General features: G+C 35.9%; 1 protein-coding gene across 1 annotated transcript in view; it reads left to right on the top strand.

Annotated features, from left to right (window-relative positions):
- The window catches only part of ZRANB3 (zinc finger RANBP2-type containing 3), a 268,716-nt gene that overhangs the window by 187,244 nt on the left and 58,876 nt on the right, over nucleotides 1–22,596 (top strand). The window contains exons 7-8 of the mRNA XM_082840638.1: nucleotides 4,310–4,481; nucleotides 5,818–5,934. Coding sequence (XP_082696764.1) covers nucleotides 4,310–4,481; nucleotides 5,818–5,934 — 289 coding nt within the window. The remainder of the gene's footprint in view (nucleotides 1–4,309; nucleotides 4,482–5,817; nucleotides 5,935–22,596) is intronic.

Below are 22,596 nucleotides of genomic sequence, written 5' to 3'. Positions count from 1 at the left end.
ATTAACACTGTACCAAAAATACTTTGTCCTTACAACCCTGATTCTTGATTCTTACTGCCTTCTCTTAAACATAAAACAGCAGCTTCATGGCTTTAACCCTGCTCTCATCTTTACATTTTTGTTCTGTTTCTGGACTACAGAGGCATTTACCTTGTCTTTATCCCCAAATGTGGATTTTTGTTTTCTCTTTATATTTTACCTATCCTGAGTTTGAAGCAAAGAGGATAAATCAAAGCCTGAACTTACTGACCCTATTTCCTTGGAAGTCTTTTTATTTGAAGTTTAAAAACTATTGCATGTGTCACTTTGATTTTTTAAAAATTCATTAAGAATATAGTTCTAAAATAAAAACCAGCAGCTAAATGCCATAGGCAGCCATCTATACAAAAGTAAGTTTTGAGTGGCTACAATAAAAGTAGATGGTGAATAGCTCCTGTTAGGGAAAGACTGGTCACCTTTTTTTATTCACAGTGTGCATCATTCTTCCCAACATCAAGTAACAACATGCTATAAGGTCCCACTTCTAATGTTATTTAACACAACAAGTTAAATAACATTAGGATTTAACATCTGAAATAAATGGTAACTTAAGCAAACAAAATTGTAAATAGAAACAAATGAAAAGACAGCCCACAGAATAGGAGAGATTGTTTGTAAATCATACATTTTATACAGGACTTGTATCTAGATATATTAAGAATTCATACAACTCAGTATGACAACCGAATTCAGAAATGGGTAAAGTATTTGAATAGGCATTTCTCCAGCAAAGACATACAAATGGGCAATGAGCACATGAAAAAAAAAATGCTTGACATCATTAGTCATCAGAGAAATAGAAATCGAAACCTCAGTGAGATACCACTTCATACCCACTAGCATGGCTAAACTCAAAAAGTCACATAACAAGTGTTGATGAAGATGTGGAGAAATTAGAATCCTTGAACACTGCTGGTTGGAATGTAAACTGGTCTAGCTACTTTGGAAAACAGTCTAGCACTTCCTCAAATGATTAAACGTAGAATTGCCATGCAAGCCAGCCATTCAACTCCTAGGTATATACCCAAGAGAAATGAAAGTATATGTCCACAAAAAAACTTGTACATGAATTTTGATAGCAGCATTGTTTATAAAAGCCCAAAGTTGGAAACAGCCCAAATGTCTATCAACAGATAAATGAATAAACAAAATGTGGTATATCCATACAATGGAATATTATTTGCTGCAACATGGATGAATCTTGAAAATATTATGCTAAGTAATAGAAGCTAGTCATAAAAGACTATACAGTGCTGTATGATTCCATATATATGAAAATTCAGAATAGGAAAATCTTTAGAGACAGAAAATAGATTAGTGGTTGCTTAGGGCTAGGTAGACAGGACAGCGGTTAAGGGAGGGATAGCTAAAGGATACGAGGTTCCTTCTTTTTCTTTTTTTTCTTAATAAATTTATTTGTTTTATTTATTTACTTTTGGCTGCGTTGGGGCTTCGTTGCTACGTGCAGGCTTTCTCTAGTTGCGGCAAGGGGAGGGCTACTCTTCATTGTGGTGCGCAGGCTTCTCATTGCAGTGGCTTCTCGTTGCGGAGCACGGGCTCTAGGCCCACGGGCTTCAGTAGTTGTGGCTCATGGGCTCTAGAGTGCAAGCTCAGTAGTTGTGGCGCATGGGCTTAGTTGCTCCGCGGCATGTGGGATCTTCCCGGACCAGGGCTTGAACCCGTGTCCCCTGCATTGGCAGGCGGATTCTTAACCACTGCGCCACCAGGGAAGCCCAAGGTTCCTTCTTGAGATGATGAAAATGTTCTAAAATTTACTGTGATGGTGGTAGTTGCACATATCTGTGAGTATACTAGAAAACGTTATTGAATTGTACACTTTAAGTGGGTAAATTGTATGGAATTATGAATTATATCTTCGTAAAGCTGTTTTTAAGAAAGAATAGGATATTCCAACAAGTATGTATAATTTACATCAAATTTAAGGGGAAGAGACCAGGTCTTTACAGGTGGCATCTCTTAGCCCTCCCTCCCCTTCTCATTTGCCTTTTGCACCCCAAACTTGAGTCTGGGGGCTCAGAAGCCAACACTCTTTAAAGTCAATACCACCTCAAGGGGTCTGACTCCAGCTAAAAGAGAAGTGAGGATTAGGGAGGGTGGATGAAAGGATTTCTCTAAACCATCATTTACACCAAGCATAGGGCTTGCAATCAACCAGTGACAAAGCACCCAGGAGGCAACTGGCTACAAAAGCTTCTCTCAATAGAGTGCTTTCTCCTGGAGGGGTGAAGAAACCTCATTGTTACAGGCCTGGTACTGGTAGTGTGTGGCATCTGAAATTAGATTGCTCCGACTTCAAAACAGACCTGTGCATGTGGTGCTCAACTATTTTGTGCTCTGCAGGAGGCAAGTGAGGCCTATGTGGTTAGCCTGTGTGACAACACCTGTGTGCTTTCTATACCAAAGTGGAATAATTGTGCCAAAAGACCTTCGCTTAGCATGTTGTACACTTGCCCAATGATTTGCAAAGGTGGAGAATGTGCTTAAGAATTCATTTTAATGGCAACAAAAAAAGACCCAACATCTTTTTCTCATTTTCTGTAGTCCTAAACATTAGATTTTTTTTCCTGTTCAGTTTATTTTTCCAGTTTTATTAAGATATAATTGACAAAAATTAGATTTTTTTTCTTTTTTTTTTACCGTGAGGTCAAAATGTACTTAAGTATCTTGATTGTGAATGGAAAAATGGTGACAGAATCGGTTATTGGCAAGTATTTTTCCATTTTCATTAGTGTATAAAGTTTTAATATAAATATGGAGACATAAAGCATTAAAAAGTCAAAATATTTCAATAAACAATACATTTCTTATTGATGACAACTAAGTGGTGTCTGTCATTTTATCATACAGTAGTTCCATCCATTCACTATATTTTTCTAATCAATTCTACATGCAAATACATGATTTTAATGTTTTTGGTACTATTCCTGTATGTTTGCTATCAAAATACATTAAACTAAAAAAAAAAAACAATGTCAGCCAAGTTCCAGGTTTCTCAAAATGACACTGTTTGCATTATATACCACCAAATCCCACTAAAATGAATAGTTATTTAATTTTTAATATTAGTAATTATAATACAACCTAACAGGAATTTTTCCTTTGTTAATTATTCTCTAGTAGCTATTTTTAGTAGTATTAGCCCCTGGAAGATGATTGGGAATTTTGTGGATTTGTGTGGGGTTGTCACAGTGATTCAGGGATGCCATTAGGCCAGCTGTCCTGATGCCTAAGTTCAATAGGTCCGCTCGATTTAATACCTACCCCAGTGCTTGGTGCTTCCAACTCCTGGTCTTCTCAGAGATCTAGAGGATAAGTTCCCTATTGCAAACATTTTAAGTTGTAGCTTACTTTCTTTTGTCGGGTCAGCTACCGCTTGTCTGTCTGACTTAAACGTTTGTTGAAATCACTTATCCTCTGATGTTTTCTCTCCCATCTCTCTTTCATAGGGCATTTGTACCTTTTTTTTTTTCCTTTGCTGTCAATCCAGTGGTTCAAAGGAAGAAGAGATCACCAAGTGATCTATCTGCTGTGCTTAACAGTTCAATGGGAGATAATATTGCCTCCTAGAATTTGTAGAAATCATTTTAGTTGGTTTTGGTTGTTACGTATACTGGCTGGTGTACTTGCAGTTAGTGCTTATTTAGGGCTAGATCTGCTAAACACACTGCCACGTGTGAGGTCATCCAAAATGCCAGTGGTATTCATAGTTATCTGTTCATCCCACCCTTTTATTAACTCAGTATAAACACTATGTTTAAACACTAACATTTACTACAGCTGAGAGTAATGTGTAATCTTATTCATTACTATTTCTAAAGCTGAGCTTTTTGAAACTAATTTGCATTCAAAAATAAAAGTAAAGGGACTTCCCTGGCAGTCCAGTGGTTAAGACTTCGCCTTCCAATGCAGAGGGAGCTGGTTCGATCCCTGGTCAGGGAGCTAAGATCCCACATGCCTCGTGGCCAAAAACACCAAAACATAAAAACAGAAGCAATATTGTAACAATGGTCAGGGAGCTAAGATCCCACATGCCTCATGGCCAAAAACACCAAAACATAAAAACAGAAGCAATATTGTAACAAACTCAATAAAGACTTTAAAAATGGTCCACATCAAAAAAAAAAATCTTAAAAAAAAAAAAGAAATAAACAGCGTCATGGCTCCTTATTAAAAGGAAGAACATACTGGATAAATTGTTTTCTTACTCTAAAGTTCAGCTTTGCTACATGTGTTTTCTTTATATTAACAGATATTTTGGTAAAAGACCTCAGTGGGATTGCAGAGGGGCCTCAAATCTTAATGAACTTCATCAGCTATTAAGTGACATAATGATTAGAAGATTAAAGCCTGAAGTTTTAACCCAGCTGCCCCCTAAAATCAGACAGCGTATTCCATTTGATCTTCCAGCAGCGGCAGCCAAGGTGAGAACCCGTGTTTGATTGAGAGTCTTATTTGAAATCATTTTAAATTATACTGTGAAAGATAGCACATATTTCATTTTTCACAGAAGGAAAAGTCCACTTTCTTAAAATAGGTTTAATTAATAGAGCCATATGAATTGGCTTTGTATCATTTCAAGAAGAGAGCAGGAAGAATTTAAATTTAGTCATCAAATAATGTGAAAAGATTTAGTATCTTAGTCATTAAAAAATATATTTCTGCTAAATAGAGAAAAAAGCACTTCAACTGCAACATAGACTTAGTATTAAGAATTCTAAGGGAGACGCAAGAGGGAAGAGGTATGGGGACATATGTATATGTATAACTGATTTACTTTGTTATAAAGCAGAAACTAACACACCATTGTAAAGCAATTATACTCCAATAAAGATGTTAAAAAAAGAATTCTAAGTATATGTAGGGTGTGAAGCCCAGTAATTATCAAGGGAAGTTCTTTTTCTTGCTGTAGGATTTTTTTTTTAAAGTACGAGTAGCTGTCTTCTAGGATAATTTGGATCCAGCCCTCTGTTCTTGAAATCCTGAAGCTCTGTGATCATGTTGTAAGGTGTAAAGTTCAACATATTAGAAACCAGAATTGGTAATACAAGATTAGGTAATCCTTGTCTACATTTACTTTTGGGGAGTACAGTGCTTTTATAGTCTCTGAAATTTCTTCAAATCTGGATATAACTTTGTCAACAGAGACTGTTTATTGCCTTGTTTTGTCTTGAAAGCTGAGACTAAGAATTTTATAAACATTGAGTAATATATTATTGGTAAAATAAAAACGATCTGATTTTCTGTATCCATTATTTTAACAAAAGAAAAATAGGAGTTAATATATGACTATGTTACATTTTATTTAACTAATATTCCCCGTCTTTATGCTTATTTAAATAAATTCAATGCTTTTAGTAAAAAATGCTTTGCTACCATATATATTTTTGCTACTGTGAGTTCTTTAAGTTTTTGTTTTTACATAAAATTTTTATTTTATTTAAAAATTTTCTTAAATTTTTATTTTTACTTGCCTACATGCTCCTCTAAGAGAAGGCTGCAGTTGTTTGATATATGATGTTAGCAAAGGGCTTGGTTTCCTCCCACACCTTGTCATTGCTTTCTGTCATTAGCGTAAACGTGTCTGACCTACATCCACACTGATTGATGTTTTTTAAATCAACACACTGGCACCTATGGGAATTTTTCTTCATATATATATATTTCTGTATAAAAAAAATAAGTAGGACATGATTCATTATTGCATTAATTGCTATGTTCTTTATGCTGTATTTCTAAACATTATTTTCTCCTACATAGGAATTGAATTCCAGCTTTGAAGAGTGGGAAAAATTAATGAGAACTCCAAATTCAGGTGCCACCCAGACTGTCGTGGGGTTGTTTACTCGCATGTTTAAACAAACTGCTATTGCCAAGGTACTCATTGCTGGGCCATCATGTGTTTGTCTTGATACAAATTATTTAATGTATTTAATTTTTTTAATTATGCAGCTTATTTGCATACTGCAACATGTCTTTGCCATTTAATTTTTAATCTCTATTATGGAAAAATTCAGACATATTCAAAGTAAACAGTAGTATAATGAACACTATTATACCTGTTCATATATCGATCCTTTTCTATATATGGGTATACTTTGATGAGGGAGTATAATATATATCACACTTTCTCATTTAAAGGATTTATATATATTCATGTTTGTTGCCAGCTTTTTCCATGGTGCTCCTACATAATTGCTACAAATAATCTTTTTTTATGTAAGTCAATCATTTTTAATTGGTATTATGTTTTTAGATCCCTTCAGATAGATGTGTTCACATTCTGTTTGTCCAAAACTGCAAATTAGAGTTTTTAAATCTCAGTATGACTCTCAAGTAGACGCATCACACATTGTCTGCTGTTTTTACCGGCATGGTTGAACTTATACATACTAATGAGTGTCATCTTTCTCCAATTCTGAGATCTTTTATAACATAATTTTTTTTTAATTTTATTTTTAATTTATTTTTGGCTGCGTTGGGTCTTCGTTGCTGCATGCGGGCTTTCTCTAGTTGTGGCGAGCGGGGGCTACTCTTCATTGTGGTGCACAGGCTTCTCATTGTGGTGGCCTCTCTTGTTGCGGAGCATGGGCTCTAGGCGCACAGGCTTTCAGTGGTTTTGGTTCGCGGGCTCTAGAGCCCAGGCTCAGTAGGTGTGGCGCACGGGCTTAGTTGCTCCACGGCACGTGGGATCTTCCTGGACCAGGGATGGAACCCATGTTCCCTGCATTGGCAGGCGGATTCTTAGCCACTGCACCACCAGGGAAGTCCCTATAACATAATTTTTTTTTTTCTCTGTAACATAATTTTTTAAAGAGAGGTTTATTGAGGTATAATTCACATACAGTGAAATTTGTCTTTTTAAAACATATTGTTTGATGAGGCTTGACAACTACATATAGTCAGTTACCACTACAATCAAGGTAGAGAATATTTGCATTACCCCCAAAAGTTTCCTCATGCACCTTTGTAGTCATTTCCGTCACATCTCCCTCTAGACGTTGGTGGTCACAGATCTGCTTTCTATCACTATAGTTTTGAATTTTCCAGAATGTCGCAAAAATGGAATCCTACAGTATGTAGCCTTTTGTCTGGCTTATTTCACTTAGCATAAAGCTTTTGAATATTGATCCATTAGTTTTTTCATTTATATTGCTGACTGATATTCCAATGTATGGATACATAAATATTTATATATCTATATTAATATAACAATTTTTTAAAATTCCTTTACCACATAATGGCCATTTGGCATAGTCTCAGTTTGGGCTATTGTGAATAAGCCTGTTTTAATCATTCATGTACAAGTCTTTGTATAGACGTATTTTCATTTCACTTGAGTAAATAGCTGGAACTGGGACTGCTGGGTCATATGGAAAGCATAGATTTAACTTCATAAAAAGCTGTGAAATTGTTTTTCCAAGTGCCATATTTTTGCATCCCTACTGGCAATGTGTCAGAGTTTCAGTTGTCCTATATCTTTGTTAGCACTTAGTATTGTCAGTCTGTTTAATTTTAGTTATTTTTCTCAGTATGTAGTAGTATCTCATGATTATTTTAACTTGCCTTTTCTTAATGACTAATGATATTGAGCATATTTTCATGTGCCTTTTAGCCATTCATTTTTTTTTTTGGAGAAGTGTTCATATCAAGCCCATATTTATATTGGGTTATAAAAGCCCTTGATATATTTTGGAAACAAATTCTCTAACATATATGTCATTTCCAAATAATTCTTCTAAGTCTGTAGATCCCATTTCTGTTTTATTTTTTTATATATATGTAAATTTATTTATTTTATTTTATTTATTTTTGGCTGCGCTGGGTCTTTGTTGCTGCACACAGGCTTTCTCTAGTTGCAGACAGTGGGGGGCTACTCTTTGTTGCGTTACTTAGGCTTCTCATTGTGGTGGCTTGTTCAGGGTGAAGGTTCAGTTTGTTTTCTGATTTTGTGGGGGGTTTTTTTGTTTGTTTGTTTGTTTGTTTGCATATGGATTTTCATTTGTTCCAGCACTCTTTGTTGGAAAGACAGTTTTTCCCTCATTGAGTTATCTTGGCACCTTCATAAAAAATCACTTGGTTATATATGTATAGGTCTGTTTCTGAACTTTCTATTCTGTTTCATCGATGTATACATCTGACCTTACAGAATACTACATTGGCTTGATTACTCTACCTTTATAATAAGTCTTGAAATCACATGGTGTTCACCCCTACTTTATTCTTATTCAAAATTGTTTTGTCCCTTATAAGTCCTTTGCTTTTCCTTACGAGTTTTTAGAATTAGCTTAAGTATGTACAATTTTGATTGGAATTGTTTTGAGTCTATGGATTAATTTGTAAGAATTGACTTCTTTTTTTAAATTGAGATACAGTTGACATACAACGTTATATTAGTTTCAGGCGTACAACATAATGATTTGATGCTTGTATATATTGCAAAATGATCACCACAGTAAGTTCAGTTAACCTCCATCACCATGTATACTCACAAAATTTTTTTCTTGTGATGAGAACCCTTAAGATCCACTTGTTTAGCAACTTTCAAACATGTAACGCAGTGTCATTAACTACTGTCACCATGCTGTAGATTACGTCCCGTGACCCATTTATTTTATAACTGGAAGTTTGTACCTTTTAACCTCCTTTGCCCATTTCACTCACTGCCCCCAGCCCCTTGCCTCTGTCAGCCACCAGTCTGTTCTCTGTATCTGTGAGCTTGGTGGGGTGGGGGTTGGAGTTGTTTGTTTTTTAAGATTTCACATATAAGTGAGATCATAAGGTATTTGAGTTTCTCTGTCTGATTTATTTTGCTTATTAGCATAATACCCTCAACAATACATGTTGTTGCAAATGGCAAGATTTCTTTCTTTATTATGACTCAATTATATTCCATTGTGTATATATATACATACCACATGGTTTTTTTTTTTTTGGCTGCTTTGGGTCTTCGTTGCTGCGCGTGGCTTTCTCTAGTTGCGGTGAGTCGGGGCTATGCTTCATTGCGGTGCGCGGGCTTCTCATTGCAGTGGCTTCTCTTGTTGCAGAGCATGGGTTCTAGGCATGTTCGCTTCAGTAGCTGTGGGTGGCAGGCTCTAGAGCGCAGGCTCAGTAGATGTGGTGCATGGGCTTAGTTGCTCCACGGCATGTGGGATCTTCCCGGACCCAAGATTGAACCCATGTCTCCTGCATTGGCAGGTGGATTCTTAACCACTGCGCCACCAGGGAAGTCCCCTATATACCACATTTTCTTTATCCATTTATACATCAGTGGACACTTATGTTGTCTTGGCTATTGTAAATAATGCTGCAGTGAACATGGGGGTGCATATATCTTTTCGAGTTAGTGTTCTCATTTTCCTGGCTAAATACCTGAAAGTGGAATTGCTGGATCATACGGAAGTTCCAGCTAAATTTTTGAGGAACCTCCACACAATTTTCCATATCAACTGCACCAATTTTCATTTCCACCAATAGTGCACAAGGGATCCCTTTCTATACATTCTCGTCAGCACTCGTTACTTCCTCTCTTTTTGATAATAGCTGTTCTAACAAGTGTGAGGTGGTATTGAGTATTGACTTCTTAATATTATTCAATCTCCTGATCCATGAAGAGAGTATCTCTCTCTTTTGATTTAGGTCTTTAATTTCTCCCAGCAACGCTTTCTAGTTTTCTTGAATACATTTTGTTAGATTTATTTCTAGGTATTTCATGTCTTTTTATGCTCTTGTAAATAGTACTTTTTTGTGTGTGTAAATAGTACTTTTAAATTTAAATTTCTACTTTTTCATTGCTAAATACAGGCTTTTCATTGATTTTTGTATATTGGTCTTTTATTTTGTAACCTTGCTGCACTCACTTAATAGTTCTTATGGCTTCTTGGTAAATTCTTTGGGATTTTTTACATAGACATCATTTTGTCTGCATGTAAAGGTACTTTTATTTCTTCCCTGTAATCTGTATGCCTTTTATTTATTTTTGTTGCCTATCACATTGAAGGAACAAAAGTACAATTTTGAACAGAAGTGGTAGGGTTGAATAGCCTTCCCTGCTGCCAGTCTTAGAAAGAAAGCATTCAGTCTTTCACCATTGATTATGATGTTATCTTTAAGACTTTTACTGATGCCCTTTCCTAGGTTGAGAAAATTTCCTTCTTTTCCTAGTTTGTTGAGAGGAGAGATGAGACATATAAAATGTTTTCCTTTGGCAGAGCAGCAGTAAGACCGTAGCTACCATAAAAGTGGATAAGAAGAAAACAGATAAAATGTAAAAAAATTATAAAAGCTGAGCATAGGCTGCCATGAAAGTCCAAAATAATAGGAGTTCCTGACACAGGGAGTCCATACTCACTCACAAGCTTTATTTCCATTGGCCTCTACCACATGCTGACTAGGAGATGAGAGAGCACCCCTACTGGTAGCGTACAAGCACAATACCCTACCTATTTCCTGGACCCTTTTCTCAACTCACACTAATCAAAAGCCTTAAGCCACTGTGAGAGAGGTAAAGTCCCCCTCCCCGAGCCTCCAAAGTCCAGTTCAGGATCAACTGCTTCTGGAAGCTGAACAGAAACAAAAGCCATCTACACCTGGGAGTTGGGCAGGAAACCCTATTGAAATCAGGACCTTTATTAAGACAGAAATCTGTTACTACTGGAGGAGAGGCAGGAACCTCTGTCCTGCCCAGGACCACCCACAGTTATATGACATAGTTTGGTTGTCTTAGGGGAGCGCGACAGAAACACCAGGAAAGCCACACCTCCAAGACTCAGCTGGAGCAAAGGGCCTACCTTATACTGATGTGCTACCTGTAGATCCAAGAAATCTTCCGTCCATTATCATGAACTGAACAATGAGAAACTATCACGATTAATGTAGTACTGGGGGAGAGAGATATCCCTCTATAGTGCAGGCATGCAGGGACTGCTGAAAGCTTAGAGTGCGGTTGGGACACTTAGAAGAATTCTTGGCACACACTTTCACAAGGCAGAAGCATCCCACTGTTGGGGGCATTTCAAATTTGTGGTGCACTGAAGGTAAAGCAAGAGAACCTAAATAGAACTCAGTATTGACTAGATTGTCGCAGTCCCTCACATACTATCACCTTGATAGAAAAAGAAGCATGCCCTTTTTTGGGTGTAAATATAATTTATCTCAGTCTGTCCTGTTCTTCCACACATAATTTCTAGTATTTAATAGAAATTATGAAATAAACAAAAAAGCAATTTAAAAAAACATCATCCATTGTCAAAGATAATGTAATCTATAAAGCCAGATGGAGAAATAACTCAGATTTTAGAACTGTTAGACAAGGACTTTAAGAAAGCTATGAATAATATGTTAAAGGAGCTAGTAGAAAAGGTAAACAACATAAATGAAAAAGATGGAAAATTTCAGAAGAAATATAGAAACTGTAAAGACAGTAAAAGGAAAATGCTAGAAATAAAAACATAGTATCTGAGAAAAAAATAATTCTTTCAATCAGCTTATAAACCAATAGTTGAGATAAAAAGTAATCATAAAAAAATGTAAATCATAAAAAAATGTAAACTTTTTTTTTTAATCCAAATTTCTTGAAGGGTATCTAGCCCCCATTTCTTTTTTTTTTTTAAATACATTTATTTATTTATTTATTTTTGGCTGCATTGGGTTTTTGTTGCTGCGTGCAAGCTTTCTCCAGTTGCAGTGAGCAGGGGTTACTCTTAGTTGGCGGTGCGTGGACTTCTCAATATGCTGGCTTCTCTTGTTGCGGAGCACGAGCTCTAGGCGTGCAGGCCTCAGTAGCTGTGGCATGCGGGCTCAGTAGTTGTGGCTTGCAGGCTCTAGAGCACAGGCTCAGTAGTTGTGGCACCTGGGCTTAGTTGCTCCTCGGCATGTGGGGTCTTCCCGGACCAGGATATTTATCTTAGAGAAATGAAAACTTGGGTTTACACAAACATCTTTACAAGAATTTATTTATAATAACCCCAAACTTGGAAACAACCCAAATGTCCTTCAAACAAATTGTAGTACATACATATAATGGAATACTCCATTAAAAGGAATGGACTATTGATAAATGCAAAAGCAATATACTTAGTAAAAGAAGCAAATATCAAAAGTTTACATATATCATGGCACCATTTTTATAACATTTTCAAAATGGTAGAATTATAGTGATAGAAAATATCATTATTCCAATGTAATTTTCTGGTGTTGATATTGTACTATAATTATATAAGAAGTGATCATTAGGGGAAGCTAGGTTAAGGGTACATGGGAACTCTGTATTATTTTTGCAGCTTCTCATGTATCTAAACTTTTTTCAGAATAAAAAGTTTTAAGTGGTATATATATAGTGGACACAATAAAGTAATCTAATGACAAAAAAAAATTCAAGTTAATCCAAAAGAAGAAAAGGAAGATAAAGGAACAAAGAACAACTACATCAAATAGAAAGCAACTTACAAAATGGTAGATTTAAATCCAGTTTTATCAATAATTGTATTAAGTGTAAATGCTCTAAACCCAGCAATTAAAAGACAGGAATTGTCAGATTGCATAAATTATATGATATCTATAAGAAGTTCTCTTTAAGTACAAAGGCTAAAGGTTAAAAATAAATGGATGAAAACAATAATCAAAAGAAAGATGAAGTAAATATATTAATATGAAATGATGTAGGCTTCAGAGCAAAGAATATTACCAGGATTAGAGAGGAAACTTACATAAAGATAAAGGAGTCAATTCTTTCTGACTCATAACAGTCAGAAATATGTGCATATCTATTAACTAAAACTTTTTTAGAAAGCAGAAGAGGAATAAATGTCTCTCAAATAATTTTATGAAGTGGAATTACTCTGACACCAAAACCACACAGACACATCAGAATAGAACTACAGACCAATATCCTTTATGAATATAAAAATCCTTAAAATATTTTTATATTTTAAAATATAAAATATTAGCAAATTAAATCCACCAGTATGTTAAAAAGTATTTATACCAGCAATGCAAGGTTTGTATAACATTGGATTAATTAATCACGGTATGTCACCACATTAACAAAGTAAAAATGGAAAACCATTCAATTATACCAATGAAAAAATTTGATAGAATTCCACATCCATTCATGATAAAACATCTCAGCAGACTAGGAGTAGAAAGGGACTTCCTTATCCCAGTAAAAGGCATTTTTGAAAAACTTACAACTAACATTATAGTTAATGCTCAAAGACTGAATGCTATTCCCTAAGATCAGGAACAAAATAAGAAAGTCTGCTCTCACCACTTCACTTCATCACTGTTTGCTTCAACACTGTTTTCATAACTGTGCAATAGCCTAGAAAAAGGAATAAGATATGCAGATTGAAAAGGACAACATGATGTCTACATAGAAAATCAAAGAACACTTCAAGCTACTAGAACTAATGATTGAATTTATCAAGGTCACAGGATTCATGTTCAAGATACAAAAATCATTTGTAGTTCCATATACTAGCAATGAAAAATTGGAAATTGAAATTTGTAAAATACAATTTGCAATAGCATCAATAAACATGAACTAATTTTGGAATAAATTCAGCAAAAAATATATTCAGTGAAAACTATGAAACATTGTTTAGAGAATGTAAAGCAAATTTAAATGACAAGATAGATCATGTTCATGAATCAGAAGATTTGATATTGTTAAGATGCCTGTTCTTTGTAAATTAATTTATATACTCAATACAGTGTTAATCAAAATCCCTGTAGTCTTTTTTATTGAAATTGACAAACTGAATGTAAAATTTATGAAGCAGTACATAAGGACTTACTGTAGCCAAAATAATTCTGAATGAAGTTGGGAGACTCACACCACATAATATAAATACTTACTATAAAGCTACAGTGATAAAACTTTGTGATATTGGCATAAGAATAGACATTTAATGAACCAGAAAAGAGAGATCAGAAATAGCCATTCATATTGATTGTCAACTGATCTTAGGAAAGGGGACAAGATAACCCAATAGGGAAATGATAGTCTTTTCAGCAAATGGTACTAGGACAATTAGATATCCATAAGAAAAAAAAAAGAGCCTTGATCGTTATTTCACACCATACATAAAAATTAACTTGAAGTGAATCATAGACTTAAATATAAACGATAATTTATAAAACTTCTAATAGCATACATATTTTAAAATATCCCATCCTTTGGGTAGGAACATTTTTTTAGATAGGATACAAAAAGCACATACTTTAAAAGAAAAACCAGTGGGACTCAAAACTTTAAAATTTGTGGTATTTAAAATTATTGTGTATGAAAGACACTGCTGTGAAAATGCTAATGCAAAATATAGATTGGAAGAAAATATTTGTAATACATTCCACCTGTTCCATTTTCCCATATCATAATTTTTGGTTTTATCAGTGTTCATTTTTACAGTATAATGACTGTTAAACATTTCACAGTTGAGCTATAATTACATTTCTTTGACAATTATTGTTTTTCTTAGAGTTAATAACTATCTTGTTTTTTGTTTGTTTGCTTGCTTACTTAGCTTTCTTTGTACTTAGTACTGAGTATAGAATGCTGCTTAAAGGAAAAGAATACATATGAGAACCTTGTAGATAATTTCCTGCGTGCGTAAGAAACCCTAGTTGGAAGTCAGAAGTGTTGATAGTCAATAGGAAGTTGCACCTAATTCCTAGGATCCTTGAAGAAAAAGAAAGGAGATGAAAAGTCAGTTGTCCCAGATTGGAATATATTCCCAAAGATTATTGGTAGCAGAAGGCTACCCCGACTTCCTACATTATAGATGTAGGTAACTTTGAGGGGAGGTATCTGGTTATTACATTTAATATTGTTTCCATGTGAAAATGTGTTTCAGAGTTCTCCCAAACCTCTTTGTAAATGAACTTCTGAAATACCACAGATTATAAATTGGTTACTATGTTGTGTGCATACTAACAGTTGAAGCTTCCTTTCTTTGGCTAAATGTTTTCCTAATTCAACAGACATTTATTGAGTGCTTACTATGTGGCAAGGATTATGCTTGGTGCTAGAGAGGCATGGTGAACAAGACATGGTGTAGATTACCTCTACACTATGGAACTATGTAGTAGGAACTATGTAGTTCCTACCTCTCAAGGAACTTGGAGTCTGTTGGGGAAAACAGTAAAAGTAAATGTTCAACTACAATAGAGCATATTTAGGGCTTAAAAAACAGAATATTTTGGAAGGACATGGGAGAAGATACTTGGCCAAGTCTTGGGGATTCAGGAAAAATGTTCCAAGGAATGAAAAAGTTAAGATTTAGCAAACCAAAGTGGAGGGGAGTGAAATGGGAATGGGATGGAGCTGATGGAATGTATTTCAGCACATGAATCATTTGTGCAAACTCACAAAGATTAACCAGGAATGGTATATTTAGGGAACCAAAAGTAGGTCATGGCAAAAGCCTAGTATGTCAGAGAGGAATTCTGAGAGAGACTAGGTTGGAGACCACAGAGAGCAGTACCACATCATGAAGGTCACAGTTCACAGTGTGTAATTTATCCTAAGGGTTCTGAGCAATCAGATATTGTGGAGTAGAGTAAAATGATCAGATTTGCGCTTTAGAAAAAGAACTGTAGCTACAGGCATGCCTCATTTTATTGAGCCTCACTATATTGCACTTTGCAGATCGCATATTTTTTTACAAACTGAGGGTTTGTGGCAGCCCTGCATCCAGCAAGTCTCATTGGCATTATTTTTCCAACAGCATTTGCTAACTCGTGTCCCTGGGTCACATTTTGGCAATTCTCGCAATATTTCAAACTTTGTCCTTATTATTATATTTGTTATGGTGATCTGTGATCAGTCATCTTTGATGTTGATATTGTAATTGTTTTGGGGTGCCTTGAACAGTGCCCATATAAGAGGGTGAAGTTAACCAATAAATGTTGTGTGTGTTCTGACTGCTCACCAGCCAGCCATTCCCCCATCTCTCTCCTCCTCAGGCCTCACTATTTGCTGAGACACAGCAATATTGAAATTAGGTCAATTAATAACCATACAATGGCCTTTAAGTGTTCGAGTGAAAGGAAGAGTTGCATGTCTCTCACTTTAAATTAAAAGATAAGAATGATTAAGCTTAGTGAGGAAGGCGTGTTGAAAACTGAGATAGACTGAAAGCTAGGCCTCTTGCACCAAACAGTTAGCCAGGTTGTGACTGAAAAGGAAAAATTCTTGAAGGAATTTAAAAGTGTTACCCCAGGGACTTCCCTGGTGGTCCAGTGGTTAAGACTCCTCGCTCCTAATGCAGGTGGCTTCGGTTCAATTCCTGGTCAGGAAACTACATCCTGCATGCCACAACTGAAGATCCTGCATGCCGCAATGAAGATCCTGCATGCCGCAACTAAGACCCGGTGCAGCCAAATAAATAAATGCACATACATATATATATTAATAGACATTAATTATTATATATTATTATGTGTGTATATACATACATAAATGCATACATAAATATATATTAATTTTATATATATATATAACTCCAGTGAACACACAAATGATAAGAAAGGAAAACTATCTTACCAATGATATGGAGAAAGTTTTAGTGGTCTGGATAGGAAATCAAACCAGCCACAACATTCCCTCAAGCCAAAGCCTAATCTAGAGCAAGGCCCTAACTCTCATCAATTCTTTGAAGGCTCAGAGAGGTGAGGAAGCTACAGAAGAATACAATAAGTCCCCTACATACGAACCTTCAAGTTGCAAACTTTCAGAGATGTGATCATGTGTTCGTGTGTCCAGTCACGTAAGTTAGTTCACAGTCTGGCATACATTATCACGTGCATGCATCCTCTACAAGTGGTTGTGCTTTTCTGTACTTTACTGTACAGTCCTCTATAGAGTACAGCAGTACAGTATCTTTATTTCCAGCCCAGGATGTCCGGAAGCAAGCGTAAAAGCAGCAGTATATAGCCAATTGTGTTAGTTGGGTACCTAGGCTAACTTTGCTGGACTTACAGACATGCTCTCAGAATGGAACTTGTTCATATGTAGGAGACTTATGTAGTTTGAAGGTAGCAGAGGTTGGTTCATGAGGTTTAAGGAAAGAAGTCATCTCTGTAACATAAAAGTACAAGGTGAAGCAGCAAGTGCTGATGTAGAAGCTGTAGCAAGTTATCCAGAAGCTCTAGCTAAGATAATTAATGAAGGTGGCTACCTTAAACAACAGATTTTCAGTGTAGATGAAACAGCCTTCTACTGGAAAAAGATGCCATCTAGGACTTCTATAGCTAGAGAGAAGTCAGTGTCTAGGTTCAAAGCTTCAAAAGACAGGCTGATTCTCCTGATAGGAGCTAGTGCAGTTGGTGACTCTAAGTTGAAGCAAGTACTCATTTACCATTCTGAAAATCCTAGGGCCCTTAAGAATTTTGCTAAATCTACTTTGCCTGTGCTGTATAGATGGAACGAGAAAACCGGTTGACAGCACATCTGTTTACAACATGGTTTACTGACTGAATATTTTAAGCCCACTGTTGAGAACAGTGCTCAGAAAAGATTTCTTTCAAAATACTACTGCTCATTGACAATGTACCTGGTCTGATGGAGACATAAATTGAGATTCATGTTGTTTTCATGCCTACTAACACAATATCTATTCTGTAGCCCCATGGATCATGGAACAATTTCAACTTTCAACACTTATTCTTTAAGAAATATATTTCATAAGGCTGTAGCTGCTATAAATAGTGATTCCTCATTTAGATCTGGGCAAAGTAAATTGAAAACCTTCTGGAAAGGATTCACCATTCTAGATGCCATTAAGAACATTTATGATTCATGGGAAGAGGTCAAAATATCAACATTAACAGGAGTTCGAAGGAAGTTGGAGTCCAACCCTCCAGGATGACTTTGAGGGGTTCAAGACTTCAGTGGAGGAAGTAACTGCAGATGCGGTGGAAAATAGCAAGAGAACTAGAATTAAAAGTGGAGCCTCAAGATGTGACTAGATTGCTGCAATCTCATGGTAAAACTTTAGTGAAAAGGGGTTGCTTCCATGGATGAGCAAAGAAAGTGGTTTCTTGAGATGAAATCTATTCCTGGTGAAGTTTGTTGAAATGACAAAGGATTTAGAATATGACCTAAATTTAGTTGATAAAGCAACGGCAGAGTTTGAGAGGATTGATTCCAGTTTTGAAAGAACTTCTGCTGTGGTAGGATGCTATCAAACAGCATTGCAGGCTACAAGGAAATTGTTTGTGAAAGGAAGAGTCGATTCATGCAGCAAACTTCAGTGTTATTTTAAGGTACTGCTACAGCCACCCCAACCTTCAGCAACCATCACCCTGATCAGTCAGCAGCCATCAACATCTAGGCAAGATGCTCCACCAGCAAAAAGATTATGACACGCTGAAGGCCCAGATGGTTAGCATCTTTTAGCAATAAAGTATTTTTAAATTAAGATATGTACATCATTCTTTTAGACATAATGCTATTGCACACTTCATAGACTACAGCATAGTTTAAACATAACTTTCGAACACACTGGGAAACCAAAAAATTCATGTGACTCACTTTCTTATAATATTTGCTTTATTTCTGTGGTCTGGAACTGAATCTGCAGTATCTCCAAGGTATGCCTGTCTGTGGAGAATGCATTGGGAGGAATAAGCCTGTAGGCAGGGAATCCAGTTGGGATGCCGCACTGGTCACCTAGGTGATCTGAACCAAGGGTAGTGGCTGTACCATATCTTAACTGGAAAGAAAGAGTAATTCAAAATATATTAAGACATTGGTGTTCGACTGAATATGGAGGAGAGGGTAAAAGCCTACTAGATTTTTTTGCTTGGCCAACTGGGTTGATGTTTCTGCCATTCACGGAGACTGGGAGAAACAGGAGATACCTTTTGTGCGTAGTTCCCCCTTCAGTATGATCTGTGCCAAATTCACAAGGCTCGAGCTATGAGGTAATAGATTTGTTTTGTACTCTGCAGCATCGTAGCGGAAATGCTTTTCTTTTTATTGAATCACTTGAACAATTAAGTCGAGAAATTTAAGGATAATTAGAACTATCTAATGATAGTTTATATAAATTCGAAAATCTTGATGAGAGTAAGAAGGAACATTTAAAGAAAATGAGTTTTCAAGTAAATGCATTTGTGTGAGTATACTTATAGGATGTGCTATTTTATTTTATTTTATTTTATTATTTTATTTATTTATTTGGCCGTGCCACGAGGCTTGTGGGATCTTAGTTGCCTGAGCAGGGATCAAACCCGGGCCCTCAGCAGTGAAAGCAGGGAGTCCTAACCACTGGACCGCCAGGGAATTCCCCAGGATATGCAATTTTAGAGGCATATACTTAATTACTACCTAAAGTAAAGCGAACTCTTCATGATTTGTGATATTTAATTTTTTAAAGGCTATAACTTCATAATAAATAACATGTAAAGTGTAAAATCTTGTTCTTGTCAGATCTTCTGAGGAAGCAAGTACTTCCCACATCCATCTATATCACTGTTGTAACACTGTCCATTCATTGTGGTTAGGGAGCAGTGGGCTAGAAAGGACCTCTGTGGGTCATCTGCTCTTACTTTACTCCAGGCAGAGTTATGCATAAAATCTTCCAGACAAATCGGTCTCCATCTATCCTAGTTTTATAGATCTCCAGGACAGGTTTCTTTGTCTGCTCTCATCTTTTCTCTTTTTCTTATATCCTGCAATGTCTTAGGCAGATGGGAATACAGTACCAGTGTTTCAAATTAGGTCATGTCAGCAAATTAGGTCATATTAATCTGATAATTTTTCATGTATACAGTGTGATACTATGTAATGGTGTTGACATGTCATCCATGTGCTGTATAAACATTTATCCTGTTCTGCCTTTTGAGATTAAGTACTTGTACTTCTTTGGGGGATAGAGGCTGTGTAAGTTTTAAGTATGTTTGTTTTTACATTATTGAGATCTCTTTTTCAGATATTTCTTAATAAGAAATTTAATAATGATAATGGTAAGCAGTAAATGATAATGATAAACACTAAACAAAGGAAAAGACCGTAAAATAATAAATGTTACTAGTACAAAGTCAGTTACTGAAGGATCTCAGATAATTATAATTACTTTTCTTCCTCTATAACATTATTTTTATTTCTCTGTAATATTTGTTGAGAATATAATCGATAAAAATGAACAGATTCTTTTTTTTTCAATTGAAGTACAGTTGATTGACAATGTTGTTTTAGTTTCTGCTGTACAGCACAATGATTCAGTTATATATGTATACATTCTTTTTTATATTCTTTTCCATTATGGTTTGTCACAGAATATTGAATATAGTTTCCTGTGCTACACAGTAGGAACTTGTTGTTTATCCATTCTACAATAATAGTTTACATCTGCTAGTCTGAAACTCCCAATCCATCCTTCCCCCATCCCCTCCCTTCCTCTTGGCAACCACAAGTCTTGAACAGATTCTGTAGATTTAGGATCAGCCTAATACTCTCCTAGAAAAAAACAGATGTCAGTTGTATGTGAACTCTCGGTTATTTTCTGGTACTTTGTAACAATGTTTCATTTTTAGAGAAAACCATTTTAAGAGAAATGCCAGTTATTTTTCTATGAGAGTGATTAAGTCAACCCATAATTTTAAATTTCCTGTCACTGTGGGGATGGCAGCATTTCTTAGTGCCTTAAAAACTTTGCACAGGCAAATTGCTTTAAACACAAAGCACATTTTCTGTTTGCTGTGTTGCCTCAGCCGCTTAAACAGGTAGAATCCTACTTATAATATGCAGTGAGGTATAATGAGGTCACTGCAATGTTCCTGCCACACAGGGACTGGGATGTCGTGAGACTAGGGTGCCTCTTCCTGAGCCAGTTGTTTTGTTTAGGAAAGGGTGTCTGGCTCTGAACCGGGCACTGTAGGCCCCTGTTTATTAGTAAGGAGATGGTCAGTAATAATAAAGGGCAAATAAAACAATGATATTATCATTTTAGAGCAGGAAGGAGATGGTATGTTAGCCACGTGGCTATGTGGAATGGAGGAAGGCTTTAGTAAAGATGTGGAAATATCCACTTGAGAAGGAAGAGTGGTTTAGGTTTTTGGGATGGCAGGAATGGTTAAGTCTGGATCACAGGTGGAGGGATTTGCCTTAGAGAAGAGAAGAAATACCTCTCTTGTACAAAAGGAAAGGAAGTGACGATGAGTAAAAGTAAGGAAAGGTAACAGAATTCTCACGTGATGAGTTCTGTTTTCTCTGGGCAGTGGGAAGTTTGAGAGCTAAGAGGCATAGGTTCTGATTTCTAAGAAAGTGGCAAAGGTTGAAATTGTTTTTGCAGTTTACTGGAGGAATATAGTAATAATAAGAGCTAACACTTTTACAGTGTTACCATGTGCCAACTGTTCCAAGCATATTTTATGCACTAACTCATTTAATTCTTACCACTCTAAAGGTAGTAAGTAATTTTTATCCCCTTTTATACGTTGGGGAAACAAGGCACAGAATTTAAGTGACTTGCTCAGGGACCCTTAGATTGTAAATGACGGAGGCAGGATTTGAACATAGTTTGGCTACAGAGTACGTGCACTTACCCATCATTCCACTAGGATAGCAGAATATTTAATATTTGTCAGTGACCATGGGTTTATGGTGACTCCTGTTTCCCTATTAGTGATTTTTTAGCATCCCTGTACAGGCATAGAGAAAGAAGATATAGAATTTAGAAGTCTATACATTCTGTATGTTATCATTTTAAACACCCAAAGAAGATTTATTCATGCTTAACTTCAGTTGTACAAAGTTGATAACCTTATTGACATGATCGATGGATGGAATTTAGAAAGAAATTGAGAATGTTTCTCAAAATTGATTCAGTTTTTAAAGAATTAGATTAGCTCTTTTGATCAATGACTTTTATGATCAAATTCACATGAAATCAACCTTTATGAAGAAAGTTAAGTTCCTAATACTATTGCCTTTACTTTCTAACTTTGTCTAAATTTGGTTAACCCGACGGAATAGGTTATTCATGGGAATGTTCTCTCTCATCCATCCTTGCCAGATAAATAGATTAGATAGAATGATTAGGTAGAACAATTGCTTTATTATATCTTGTTCCAAAAAGTTTTATGGAAACGTTTAGGATCTCAGGTTCTTTTATAAAATTGTGTCGGCTAAGGTATTAAATTGGGGTTACTCTCTTCTTACATACGGTATCATAGCCCTTCTGTTTCTCAGTGTAAAATGGGCTGCTTGCAAAACTGGGCCAGTGTCAAAAGATTAGATGTATTAGAAGTGTTAGATTTCTGTTTACAGATGGATTCATAAGCATGCCTAGAGATAAGAAAATCATGCTTCTAATAGTTCACCCAAACTATTTTTGGAAGTTTTCTATGGGGAAATTTTGGCATGGGGCTCTGTAAAAATGTCCAGAACACTGATAGAGTATGGAATGACCATTTTCCCCTGAAGGCTGTCTTCTACCAGATTTGAAAATATTTTTTCAGGTTGATGGAATGGTTTCTAAATTAAGAACCATTGGCAGGGGGAAAGGAATAGCAGAAGACAAATTGCTAGCC

Source organism: Leucopleurus acutus (assembly GCF_964270905.1).
Source record: "Leucopleurus acutus genome assembly, chromosome: 6".
NCBI lineage: Eukaryota > Metazoa > Chordata > Mammalia > Artiodactyla > Delphinidae > Leucopleurus > Leucopleurus acutus.
The sequence above is the reverse complement of the archived record's forward strand: the minus strand, read 5'-3'. Positions and strand labels throughout refer to the sequence as shown.